Source organism: Octopus bimaculoides, chromosome 6 (genome assembly GCF_046866305.1).
Source record: "Octopus bimaculoides isolate indiv1 chromosome 6, ASM4686630v1, whole genome shotgun sequence".
Classification (NCBI taxonomy): Eukaryota; Metazoa; Mollusca; class Cephalopoda; order Octopoda; family Octopodidae; genus Octopus; species Octopus bimaculoides.
Genome location: NC_142933.1, coordinates 94,067,166 through 94,079,721, shown reverse-complemented (window position 1 = coordinate 94,079,721; position 12,556 = coordinate 94,067,166). Strand labels below are relative to the sequence as shown.

Below are 12,556 nucleotides of genomic sequence, written 5' to 3'. Positions count from 1 at the left end.
TAAAATATAGTCAATCGAAATTTGAGTGAGTGCAATCCTTAAAACGAACTGAGAAAGGCAAAAAATAAAGATGTTTCCTCTTATTTAGCTTCCTCAACAAAACGTATACTACGCAGTTGGAAAGACTAAGGTCGATACATTCAGAATATATTGATCTTAGTCTTTCTATCTTCAGTGACATAAGAATCTAGAGTAAACCGGATAATAAGATAAAGAAGAAGAAACTTTCTTTGTCGCTTTCTATTGTTGAACTAAAAACTGAATTTCGCTTATATACAAATGGTATTGCAACTTTGTGAATTTAACAATCTGTCTCTTTTTGTATATAAGAACGATCCCATTGGAATTGGCTGCCCGAGTGGAAAGATACTTGTACAACCATGCAATTCACAGGAATCTTCTGTCTTTTCGGCGCATTCGTGTGCCTTCCAACTATCTACGGTAGGTATATCATGTATATAAACAGCGTAACATACAACAAATATAATTGATAATAGTCTATGTTTTGATATCTTGTAAAAATGCTAATAAGAATGATATCGTTGCCAACACATTAAATACATATCGTTGCTTATGTATTACTCTAAACAACTCACTTAAAATGTTTTAGTTTTTTTGTTAATGTTTTAGATATATTTCAGTTTTGTAATTACGTGGAAATGATCAATTTTAATTGAGTATCTATTTAATGAATTTTTAAAATTAATTTTACCGACTTAAGGTGATGGTAGTGATATCACATGCACAGTTAAATTCCAAACTAAATGCCTTGCAGTGTTTAGTTTCGGTTTGAGCTTAAACTCTTTTGAGGCTAACTTTACGTTTAATACCTACAGGGTTGATGAAAATAAGTACCAGTAATGGACTACCATCAGTTCAATCGATTATATATCTACCGTAAAAATCTCAGACTTTACGAGCCAAAACGAGCCTCTACCTGGCCATGAAAGCTGCCAGAAATAACAGGCAAACACTTTTCAAATCAAATTGCACTCCATCCCCCGCACATTTCTCTCTCTCTTTTTCTCCCCTCTCTCTCTACGTCTTTTCTCCTCTCTCTCTCAAAAAAGAAAAAATGACATTCAACAATATAATCCTCGGACTGTTAGGATGGCTTGATCACTTTTGATCACTGGTCTGTTCGATCAAGGCTATCCTGAGTCTAAATAATAACAATCTATAATATCTTTGTGTCAAAGACAAAAGTCAATAGTTTCGCACATTTAAGGAATTTAACAACGTATCTCATAGACACCTACATCAGATATTAACATATTGTTACTACATGAATTTTAATGTCTATGTTAATCGTAGCAAAGTGGAGGCGCAATGGCCCAGTGGTTAGGGCAGCGGACTCGCGGTCATAGGATCGCGGTTTCGATTCCCAGACCGGGCGTTGTGAGTGTTTATTGAGCGAAAACACCTAAAGCTCCACGAGGCTCCGGCAGCGGATGGTGGCGAACCCTGCTGTACTCTTTCACCACAACTTTCTCTCACTCTTACTTCCTGTTTCTGTTGTGCCTGTAATTCAAAGGGTCAGCCTTGTCACACTGTGTCACGCTGAATATCCTCGAGAACTACGTTAAGGGTACACGTGTTTGTGGAGTGCTCAGCCACTTGCACGTTAATTTCACGAGCAGGCTGTTCCGTTGATCGGATCAACTGGAACCCTTGGCGTCGTAAGCAACGGAGTGCCAACAACAACAACTAATCGTAGCAGAATATAACAGGAATCATAAGCAACTGCTTGAGTTCTCTCTTTGTTTCTTTATTATTCTGACTGTTGTTTGAAGTCAGTAAATTAGGATTTGAATTAAAGTGCAGTTGATTCAACATTTTTATTTATGACTTAATATGTTCTTGTTGTCTTTGTGAAATATGAAAGTAAATATATAAACTGGCAGGCAAGATATTCCGAGTCCAACAAACTGAAACTAAAATTAATGGCGTCATTGATTTTATGCGTAGCATTTTTATACGAATGAACAGCAAAAGATATAGCTACGGTAATTAAGAGCTCAATTACCGTATTTTGCGTTTTATTTCTAAATGTATTAAACAGTTGCCTTGCATCTAATGCGGCCGTATTGCGGATGGGAGTCCAAGTGTATGTCAGGAAGCCAGGTAAGCATGAGTCCACTAGGCTCAATAATTATCACTAATAATGATATATTGGTTTCAAATTTTGGTACAAGGCCATCAATTTTGAGAGTGGGGGTTAGTCAATTGCATCGATCCCAGATTTCAATTGGTATTTTATCGAAACGATGAATCGAAGAAGTCGACCTCGGCGGCATTTGAACTCAGAATGTAAAGACGGACGAAATGCCGCTGAGCATTTTTGTCCGGCGCGCCATCGATTACTAATAATAATATATTAAAAACAAGCCAAAATATCACAATCTGTTAGTACAAACTTACGAAAAATTGCTTACGGTACGTTAGCAATTATGTAGTGTTCCACCCTGGTGGTTGATCATTGTTACATGAAACATCACAGCCAGAAATACAAGTTTATGCATCCTGTATGGCTATTTTCTCGCCCAAAATATAAACATCTATACAGTTGAAGTGTTAGACAATAAAGTTTAAATACGGTACTCCTATAACGTAGTTCATTTACGGTAAATTTATGTTTTCATACTTTATTCCAGTATACTGTATTTACTTGCACAGAACCATAAATTTTCCTCTAAAAAGTCACTTTAAAATATCTTGCAATAAATGTATTATGAAACATGCTAAATAGTTTGTTCCCCTTCCTCCAAATATCATTGGAAAATAAAGATGTGTCTTATGCGAAGATGCGTCTTATAGGCCGGTAAATATTGTAATAAGACATAGTTAAACTCCGTTGTTATTACGCTGCAGTAGATCATGATGGAAGAAACCTGCATGCATGTACAGAATAGGCTAAAACGATTGCTGAAAGCAACACATTTAGAATAAATGATTCATTATTTTCTAGCTGTTTTAATAACTCTGAATGTAATTGTATAAACTGATTAAACAAAATTTTATTTTACTTGCTTCAGCGTCTGTCCTGCGCTTAGATGAGATGATGAAAATCATGTCTGCAGGTAAGTTTTTCTACAATACACTTAAGGAGAAAGGTTTCATAATAATACATTCTAACAACAAACTGGTAGAAAAACAATTAGGTTCTAAATGATATACCATGCTTCCGATTTGCTAAAAACCAAGTAACACTCTCTAATATGAAGATATTCTTCGCATAAAGTACAGTGTGACAATGCTGGAATACTGTATTTGCCAAGTGCAATGTGGATCCAAATGTAATGTGAAATCCCCAAACTTGTGGCAAAATATTTGAAACAAATGATGTGGTTTCACAGAATCTTGTTGTAGACATCAGATAAAAAAAAAAAAAGAAACTGAAAAAGATGAGGTTTCTCTCAAAATATTCGTTTATTCGTTGACACGAATTTCCGGAGAGCCACGTCTCCACAAAACGCACAACTGGTTAACACACATGAAGAAGCTGCAGCAAATTTGATGTTGATGGATAAACGACGAAACTTGCCGTATGTGTGTATATCTGCGATGGCCAAGTCGTATGCGCGACACACGGCACCCGTTGTATTCAACACAAATATTCTGACGCAGTTGGGGTGACAATGGTAATGGGGGTGGGCTTGTGTGAAGGGGATTGTAACGCCTCCCGCGGGCCACACTTTAGAGAACAAGGAAAGTCACTACATTGAGAATGTCCGGATTAAAGGGTTAGAAAAATATATAAAAGGCTCTTTATGAGCCATAAGTTTCTCTGATTCTGTAATGTATATATTTCCCCCACTGGACGGGATACCGATCTGTCGCAAGATTACTTATTAGACCTAGGAAGCTGCACCGCTTCCTGTCGGCCTTGACACATTTCCTGTGTTCTTATTTTTACAAGTTTTCTTGACATGTCTATGTCTCTGGATGCAGGCTTAGCTGGGTGGAGGTGCTTGTCCCCCCCCCCCACCCTTGTAAACATAAGGACACAGGAAATGTGTCAAGGCCGACAGGAAGCAGAGCAGCTTCCTACGTCTAACCAACAGTAGTATTATTCCCTTCAGGGGACTGTCACATTAAGTTGACAGCATACAACTACTTCAAGAGAACTTCAGTTCTGTTTTATGGAACGCATCATCGACTGGTCAACGATACTAGTGGACTTGCATGTAAGATATCTGCAGCTTAAACTATAATAATATTGATACTAGACCTAGAGGTGAGACGGTATGTCATTCATGAGATCGCAAGCGTCAGAGAAACGATTTTAAAATAACCTGACGGGTTGATTCGTTGCTCTTTTAGTTTTAGTTCCTCCGAATGATTAATCAAACTGTCCATTAGTTAATTGGTTAAATGTTAACGAATTGACTGATGAAAATAAAAGAATTTAAATAGAACCAGTGCGTGTGTATATATATATATCATTGGCATAATGGCCCTCCCGAAATACAACAAAATCTGTTTCGACACACGAGTTCACATGAAGAATATTGTAAACCAAATACAAAAACAAAAAGAAAACAGAAATACAGAAGAGGAACAAGTAAATGGTAAATGGCTGGTAATGGTATTAGTCATCATGATAATGAGGAAAATAAATTAAGACTGAAAATAAACGCGCGAATTTATAGTTATCGGTTTGGTAGGATATATTAATAGTAGCAATGATACTGGCGATGATGACGTCGCGGTGGTGGTAGTGGTGGTGGTGGTGTTGGTGGTGGTGGTGGTGGCGGTGGCGGCGGTGGTGGTGGTGGTGGTGGTGGTGGTGGTGGTCGTCGTCGTCGTCGTGATGATGATGATGATGATGATGATGATGATGATGATGATGATGATGATTGTGGGAAAAATTAAGAATAAAAACATGAATTTATAGCCGTGTCTAAGGTAGAATGTTTTCATGTTCGTACTAGAAAAAATAATAAAAATAATAGTGAAAGGATAAAGTATAACTGGTAGTGATTATAATGGGAATTAAAGCAACGCTAGGATACAGGAGAGAATTACATTCATAGAAAGACAAAAGCTTGTGATCGTCCTTTTTTTTTTTTTTGCAGAAACCGTCCCCTAGAAAAGCATACAAAACGAGGTCGGAGCTTCCAAAAGAAAAAGGCACCCATGGTTAGATCAACCAGAAGAGCCTTAAAAATGGCATTCTCTCACCTCCGCGCACACCTACGTGCTCGTACCAAAGTACTAATAATAAGCAAATACTAACTGTTTGGTATTAGTGCAGCACACAATTTTGTCAGTGAACAGGTCGCGGTCTCAAAGCGACGAAAATATTTTGACAAATTAAATTTAAATGTTGAAGTGAATCTGACAGCTTTTGTGTGTTATTTTAAATGGCTTATAAACACCTTCCACGCTGCAATTGTTTTCGTTCCAGCACACGATCTCAGATTAGGTCACTTGCAATGCAAGTACATCTCCGTATATATATATGTATATATATATATATATATATATATATATATATATATATATATATATATATATATATATATATATATACACACACACACATACATGTGCACGTACATATGTATATACATATGTTTATATATATACATGTATATATGTAAGTATGCATATCACACACATACACGTGTATGCATTTAACTAATAGTATCCAAGTTCAACACCAAATTTACTTGAAACTACACAGTCTCTGTTATCATCTGTTTTTAACAATAATTCTATATGTAATAAAGTTCTTTCTCACCACCAGACGTTGAACCACAAGGCGGTTCTGTTGAACCTATCGAAGGACTAAAGACCGTTTCAGAGGTTGTTAGAGATGCTAGAAATTATATGAGAAATACAGATGCAAAGACTTTACTGGCTTCGCAGACAGTTCCTTTTAACTGTGGTCTAGCCCCAAGTCTTGGTAATCTGACTAGAAAAGTATTTCAAGATATGGATCGCAATGTACAGGTAAACAATTTCTCTGAATTTCTATAAACTGCACATTCTCTAACGTTCCCATATCTCCATAAATGCCGAATAATGCGTATTCCTAGTTAACTTTTTACTATTCCTAGTTACTTTTAACTATTCCTAGTTAACTTTTTACTAGTTAACTTTTTACTAATATATTGTAAATATATTAATGCTAAAGTATATATTGTTTGTTATTTTATGTGGATAATGTGTTTTTTTAATTAAATAATATATCTATTGTTCTAGATAAGGATAAAAAATCTTTACATTTTATTTTGATTACAAATTATCCATACCTTTTAAAACTTGCTTTTACAAGGTTTGCATACTAGAAATGGGTAAGAAACAAAGACATTTATCTGGTTGTATTAATATAAAAATTAATAGTTAAATGATATTCATGGGAAACTCCAGTTACTAGTAAGATTGTAGACAAACAGAAGGATAGTGTATGGTGTTGGAAGCAAAGCCAGCGAAATATGGAGATTATTTTCGTTGAGAGTACTTTTAAGAGAGCTATCATAGTTGCGAGATGGTACGTGGGAAGTGTCCATAGTGTTAAAGATTCTCATAAAAAAGGATCAGAACTTTCTGCTGCAATTTGGAAGGCGAGATTGCTTGCAGGCTGTACTATGGACAAACTCATCCTTTGTTTCTTCAATAGAAATCATGTAGCAATGCAATATTATGCTTGGTGGATAAAAGCTTTCACGTTGGAGATGGTGAACGACTTCTTTTTGGGATGATAGATTGTGTTCTTTGGTCACAGGGCGGCAGCGCAACTTAGCATAAACTGTGCAATGGTATTGTATGGTAGAATGACATAAAGTGTATTGCTCTGGTTAGGCAGTAATTAGACGATCCGATCCGATGAATATAAAGACAGCGATGCCTTAGAAAATGCTATTTGGTTTGTCAATGTGCCTGTGAAACAATTTGTTGTAAATCTATCGCAGTGAATTAATAGTGAATGAATAATTCAATATCCGTAATTTCATCGCAAGGCAATTTACATCGTGGGCAGATTTAGTTATCGCCACTGTAGTATTAGAGAAAATGTAAATGTTATAAAACGAAAGGAATGAATAATGAAGTATTATGTCCTTTCGTCATTTTCAAGCAATCGTAAAAAAGAGTCATTCACTTCCTATGTGCATTTGTTGTTGGCACTCTGTCGCTTACGACGTCGAAGGTTCCAGTTGATCCGATTAACGGAACAGCCTACTCGTGAAATTAACGTGCAAGTGGCTGAGCACTCCACAGACACGTGTACCCTATGCTGTAATGCTCTGATTGGCTTCCAGAAAGCTGTAATGGACAACACCAATTGCAGACTGTCACCATAATCTTTTGATGATGCAACTTTGGCTTTGGGAAATGTTTGGGGGACTCATCACGATCAATCCATTGACCTGATCGTTTATGGTTAACATAAAGGATCCACTTTTCGTCATAAGTGACTATTCGGTCAAGAAGACGATTATTGATGTTTCGCAGAAAGAGCATCGAGCACACTTCAAAACGCCGAACTTTTAATTTTCATTGATCTCATGCGGTACCCAATTATCGAGATTTTTCACCTTACCAATCTTCTACAGATTGCGGGAGACCGTTGCAATACCAACACTAAGTGCCTGAGACATTTCTCTGACACTTAGAGGTGGGTTTCGTTCAACAATTGCTTTCAGTTGTTCATTGTCAAGATTGTATGACCGTTTTCTACCTTCTTCATATTCAAGGCTCTCATCACCACAACGGAATTTTTGAAACCACCTTCGTACTGTGTGATCACTTGTGGACTCCTCTCCCTGTGCTCTGTTGATGTTGGGAGGCATTGTACCCAAGTATTGTGCTCATGTAAGAAAAGTAAGCGAAGGCCCTTTTTTGTCATGTTCATAATTTAGGGCGCCTATTCTTCAAGAATGTTTTCTGTCTGAAATAAGTAGAAAATTATTAAAGAACATACATCAATTATTAAGTATGTCGAAATTCACCAATATATAATTAAAATACTATGATAAAATTGCGTTTCAGCCTAATATATGATATTAGATTCTATGTGAGGAGTGGTGAATGCAAATGTTGGTCTTGCTTTGTCGTTAACCATTATTTTGATCATTAAGTAAACTACCTGGAAGTTTGTTTGTGGTCTGCACTAACTCGGACACCAACGATGAACTGGAGGAAATGAAGATACGATATTTTGAACCCGCTAATAGAGTAATCTCCTTGCTGTTATTCTCGAAGTCTGTCTAGCAATGGGCCTTTCACGTGCAAACGTTTTTCATCTGTACATTTTGATAAACAGTGACACTACACAAGGAAAGGAGTAATGGAAGGGCTGCATGAAGAAGCCGTGTCCGGACACTTAACACAACTTGAACTCTAAATGCACACACAGGTCAAATGGTGCTACTAAACTAAGCGATAAAATCAACATCAACAGTTCAGGCAATAGTTATTTGTAATAACTTTCTTTATATTGATTAGGTGTTGATTGGAACTACCAAATCCATAATCGAAAAGTTGATCCGGGAAAAAGGTGCTAATAAGCTAGAGTTTGGAGATTATTTGAACGCCATGAAACAAAATAAGTTTATCCAGATACCTAGCAATGGTGTTATCAGAAGAAAGAAATCATTGTCGTCTTCGTATAGTGGGATTTCTGATGGGCGAACATTGACGAGTACGGTAAGATTCATTTTTAATAAAACTAGAGCAGGAAAATTGACATTATATAACGGAATCTTCGTTCAAATCTAGCTAAAGGAAATATGTATTATATGTATGTATAACACTTAAAAAAATCAAACGGCTCATATACTGACTGAAATGTAAATAGAAACACAAAACAAGGTTAACAGTCCAGAAAAACCATTCAGACATACTGGATTATCATGTCTTCCATCTAAGTGGGACATAAAGTGTTATATAAACTGCCTCTCACCCTCTTTTAGCACACACACACACATATAACCAGAATACGGAGTTTAAAATATTTTATTAAAACAAATTATTTATTTCAATGCTAATCTATTATTATTATTATTTTTTTTTTTTTATTTTTTTTTAGGCGAAGAGAATTGAATCATGGTTTAAAGGAGACTTACTCAATGACCAAGATGTTTTTGAAGCAGCTGAAATCAACTTAGAGGATTTTAAAAGGCTTGTTAGTACTACTGGTGCAGCCATCCGGAGTTTTGAAACCTTTTTTTATGTCAACCAATATTTAACTCGTGAAGTAGTAAACGTTGGGATTTTGAGATATCCTGAACCAAAAAAACCCTATTTTCAGGTATTTTATAAACTTTCTTTCTAAGATATTCAACGCCCCCACCCCAAATGTTTAAAAAAAAAAAAAAAATCTTTTCACTGCTTCATTTTCATCATACTAACACCAATCATCATAGGCGTTTCCAATTTGATATTTCTGATAAACATATAGATCTACACGCTGATTCGAACACCAGACCTTTTGATTTTCTATCGGAAAATTCTTTTTAAACAGCAAGCGATATTTTGACAGATTGAGTAATGACACCAGCAAAAATCTGGCCAATGAAACTATACGTAAACATGTCCCGCATTTTCGAGTGATAACGTCAATAGATCTGTTCAGTCAGGTTTTTTTCTGAAGTATATAAAAAGAGACAAAATTTGAAGAGAAAAGTCAGAGATTGACTGGAAGAGAGTTTGGATATCAAGAGCTTAGCGATGCCAGTAGTAAAGCGTAATGACCGGTAAATTCTTACATTCCGCGGAGACTCCACAGTTACAACTGTTGAAATGCTGTGTAGTGAAAGAACTGCATACACTAACACTAGCACTCTCACAACTTTCACGAAAATAATCTTGCTTCTCTTAACGGACATTCTACTACTATAAACAGAATTTTCCTACGTTACTTTCTTTTCTTTTTGTGGGACCGTCGCGTCTCATTAAAGCTTTCAACAATAAAACAGATAATGAATTGAAAGCGAATGACTACTCTTCTTACTCATTCAGCACTCATCCATCTTAATGTTTAAATACATTTTACAGTTATTGTAATCTTAACGCAATCCGGTAGAACAGATTTCTAATTTTAGAAGTCTCATGGTCTGTTGGTCTATGACTGATAATTTTAGAAGACTCAAGATCAGTAGGCTACAAGCCAAGCAGCTATTGCCACTGGAAATATTACTTTTACGCGAGGAATAATATTATTGTAAACTAAAACGAACCACACTTGTTGTTTTAAACCTAAAATAACACAGGTTAAGGATATTTTATCACAAAGGCTGTGAATTTAAATTAGTTCTAAATGTATTTTTATTTGAAATGAAATAAAAAATTTTGTTGAAGTTAAAGGTACGAGAAAGTGAAATCAAGCATTTTCCCCCTAACATTCCATAGTCGAAGAAATGTGTTATTTTAAGTAACATTTAGAAGTTATCTTTAAGTTTAAAATAAGAAGCTACTCATAAAGGGATCCATTAGACTTTGTGTATTTTAGTGCTGATATCATTTAGTTGCTTTTCCCCAAAATCTTCCATTTTTATATAAGCTTTTTCCTTCTTGAAACATTATGTTTTATTGAGATGGAATTTAAATTCACCGTTTGCATAGTTAAGTAGAGTCAAACCTCTATAAAACTAACCTTGCCAGAACGCCACGGTACTCATTTTCTTGTGGTTTTTAATTGCATATTTCTGCGGCCATGATCGAACACCGATTCAAAGGGTTTTAATCGAACAAATCACGCCCCAGGACTTACTTTTTAAAGCCTAGAACTTATTCTATCGTTTCTTTTTGCCGAACCGCTACGTTACGGGGACGTAAACACCAAGACTGGTGTTTACGTCATATCCCCACTTGACTGGTTGTCAAGCGAGGATAGGGGAACGAACACAGAAACACACACACGCACACATGTAAATATATATATATATATATATATATATATATATATATACGACGAGCTTCTTTCAGTTTCCGTCTACCAGATCCACTCACAAGGATTTAGTTGGCCCGAGCCTATAGGAGAAAACACTTGCCCAAGGTGTCATGCAGTAGAACTGAACCTGGAACCATGTGGTTGGGAAGCAAGCTTCTTACCACACAGCCAAGTCTACGCCTTGTTAAGTAAATGATTTCCCGAAAATAAAGAAATGATTTATAGTAGTAAATGACTTGCCGAAATGATCTCAGTTGACTCACTGTAACAAACCATCAATTCTATGCTATTTCGTTCCTACTTTAAATATAGAAACACACAGACATACCAAGTGTATTGAAGCAATAAATATCCTGAGTAACACATTATGTTGTAATACTTCAAACACATTACACAACGCTCTCTTTAAGTTAAATCGGCTTTGACGGGAAAGAAAAATGTGTAACAGCAATTCTATTTTACTAAACACTAATATGTAGCTTATTGTTTATCGAATAGCTTATGTACTATTTACGATTCATCGAAATAAAACTATAGTAGAAGCCTGTAAGTGGTCGCCCCAAAGATTAGCAATAGCAGTCAAATCGCCCTCAGATCATACAATCGTTAAAGAAACAGCAAGAATACATAATATAAAGTAGTTCTCGATATCATGTGCCTGAAAATATTATACACCATAGCTAGTACATTTTTAACCAGAGAGCTGCTCGATTAGGAATAATCTTGGGGATAGATTAACGACAATGTGAAAATATGACAGAACGCATCAATTGTCTGTTGCATTTGGTCGATTTATTCAGATTTTTTTTCATAAATCTAAATTCTTGTAGAACGTAATAAAATCTTATTTTGCCCTCCTCATATAATACTAGCATGGAAAGAGAACAGTTATTCACCTTTTATCAAATGAGCGTTGTAGATGTTCTTTTAATTTTATATTTCACTAATTAATTCTCTGTGTATTTTATTGATCTTATTCTAGATGTATCGTATCAAGCTGTCTGCGTACAAACACACTGAACGTATACTGTTTATCGAAAACACAAGCAGTGGCATTTCTGGAAATTTTGAAATGTATAAATTCGTTCCAAGTAAAGGCGTCATAGAGGCACTTGATCCCAATTATTTCAATAGGTTTATTGCTTCTGCAATTGGCTCCCTTGGAGAGTTGTAATAAGTCTATTTATAAAGGGCAGCGTGCTGGCAAGGGCGAAATGCTTAACGGTATTTCGTCTGCCTTTACGTTCTGAGTTCAAATTTTGCCGAGGTCGACTTTGTCTTTCATCCTTTCGGCGTCAATTAAATAAGTACCAGTTATGCACTGGGGTCGATGTAATAGATTTAATCCCTTAGCCTATCCTTGATTGTCCGTCCCCTCTATGTTTAGCCCCCTGTGGGCAATAAAGAAATAAATAAATTTATCTATAACCGGTTATTCTGAGTTGTTTTTCTTATTATTATCATCATCACCATCATCACCGTTCTTGTCAATTTTGTCCGTGTGTCACGCTTACGCCAAGGAAGGTAATGACTCTAATGTAGAAATGTATATGTACAGAGAGAGAGAGAGAAAGTCTCTATATTCTACAATAATGAGTTCAAATAGCAGGCATTGTCGAAATGTTTAGCATAATGAAACAATGTCACGAAGATCCA

The 12,556-nt window shown here is 35.9% G+C and overlaps 1 protein-coding gene across 1 annotated transcript; it reads left to right on the top strand.

The window, feature by feature from the left end:
- The first annotated feature begins 315 nt into the window (after positions 1-315).
- LOC106883830 (uncharacterized) lies at positions 316-12,333 on the top strand. The gene is made up of 6 exons (XM_014934969.3): positions 316-441; positions 3,036-3,080; positions 5,753-5,958; positions 8,455-8,655; positions 9,038-9,259; positions 11,883-12,333. Exons 1-6 carry the CDS (start codon positions 381-383, stop codon positions 12,072-12,074), a joined length of 927 nt encoding a protein of 308 aa, XP_014790455.1. The 5' UTR covers positions 316-380; the 3' UTR covers positions 12,075-12,333.
- The last annotated feature ends 223 nt before the right edge of the window (positions 12,334-12,556 follow it).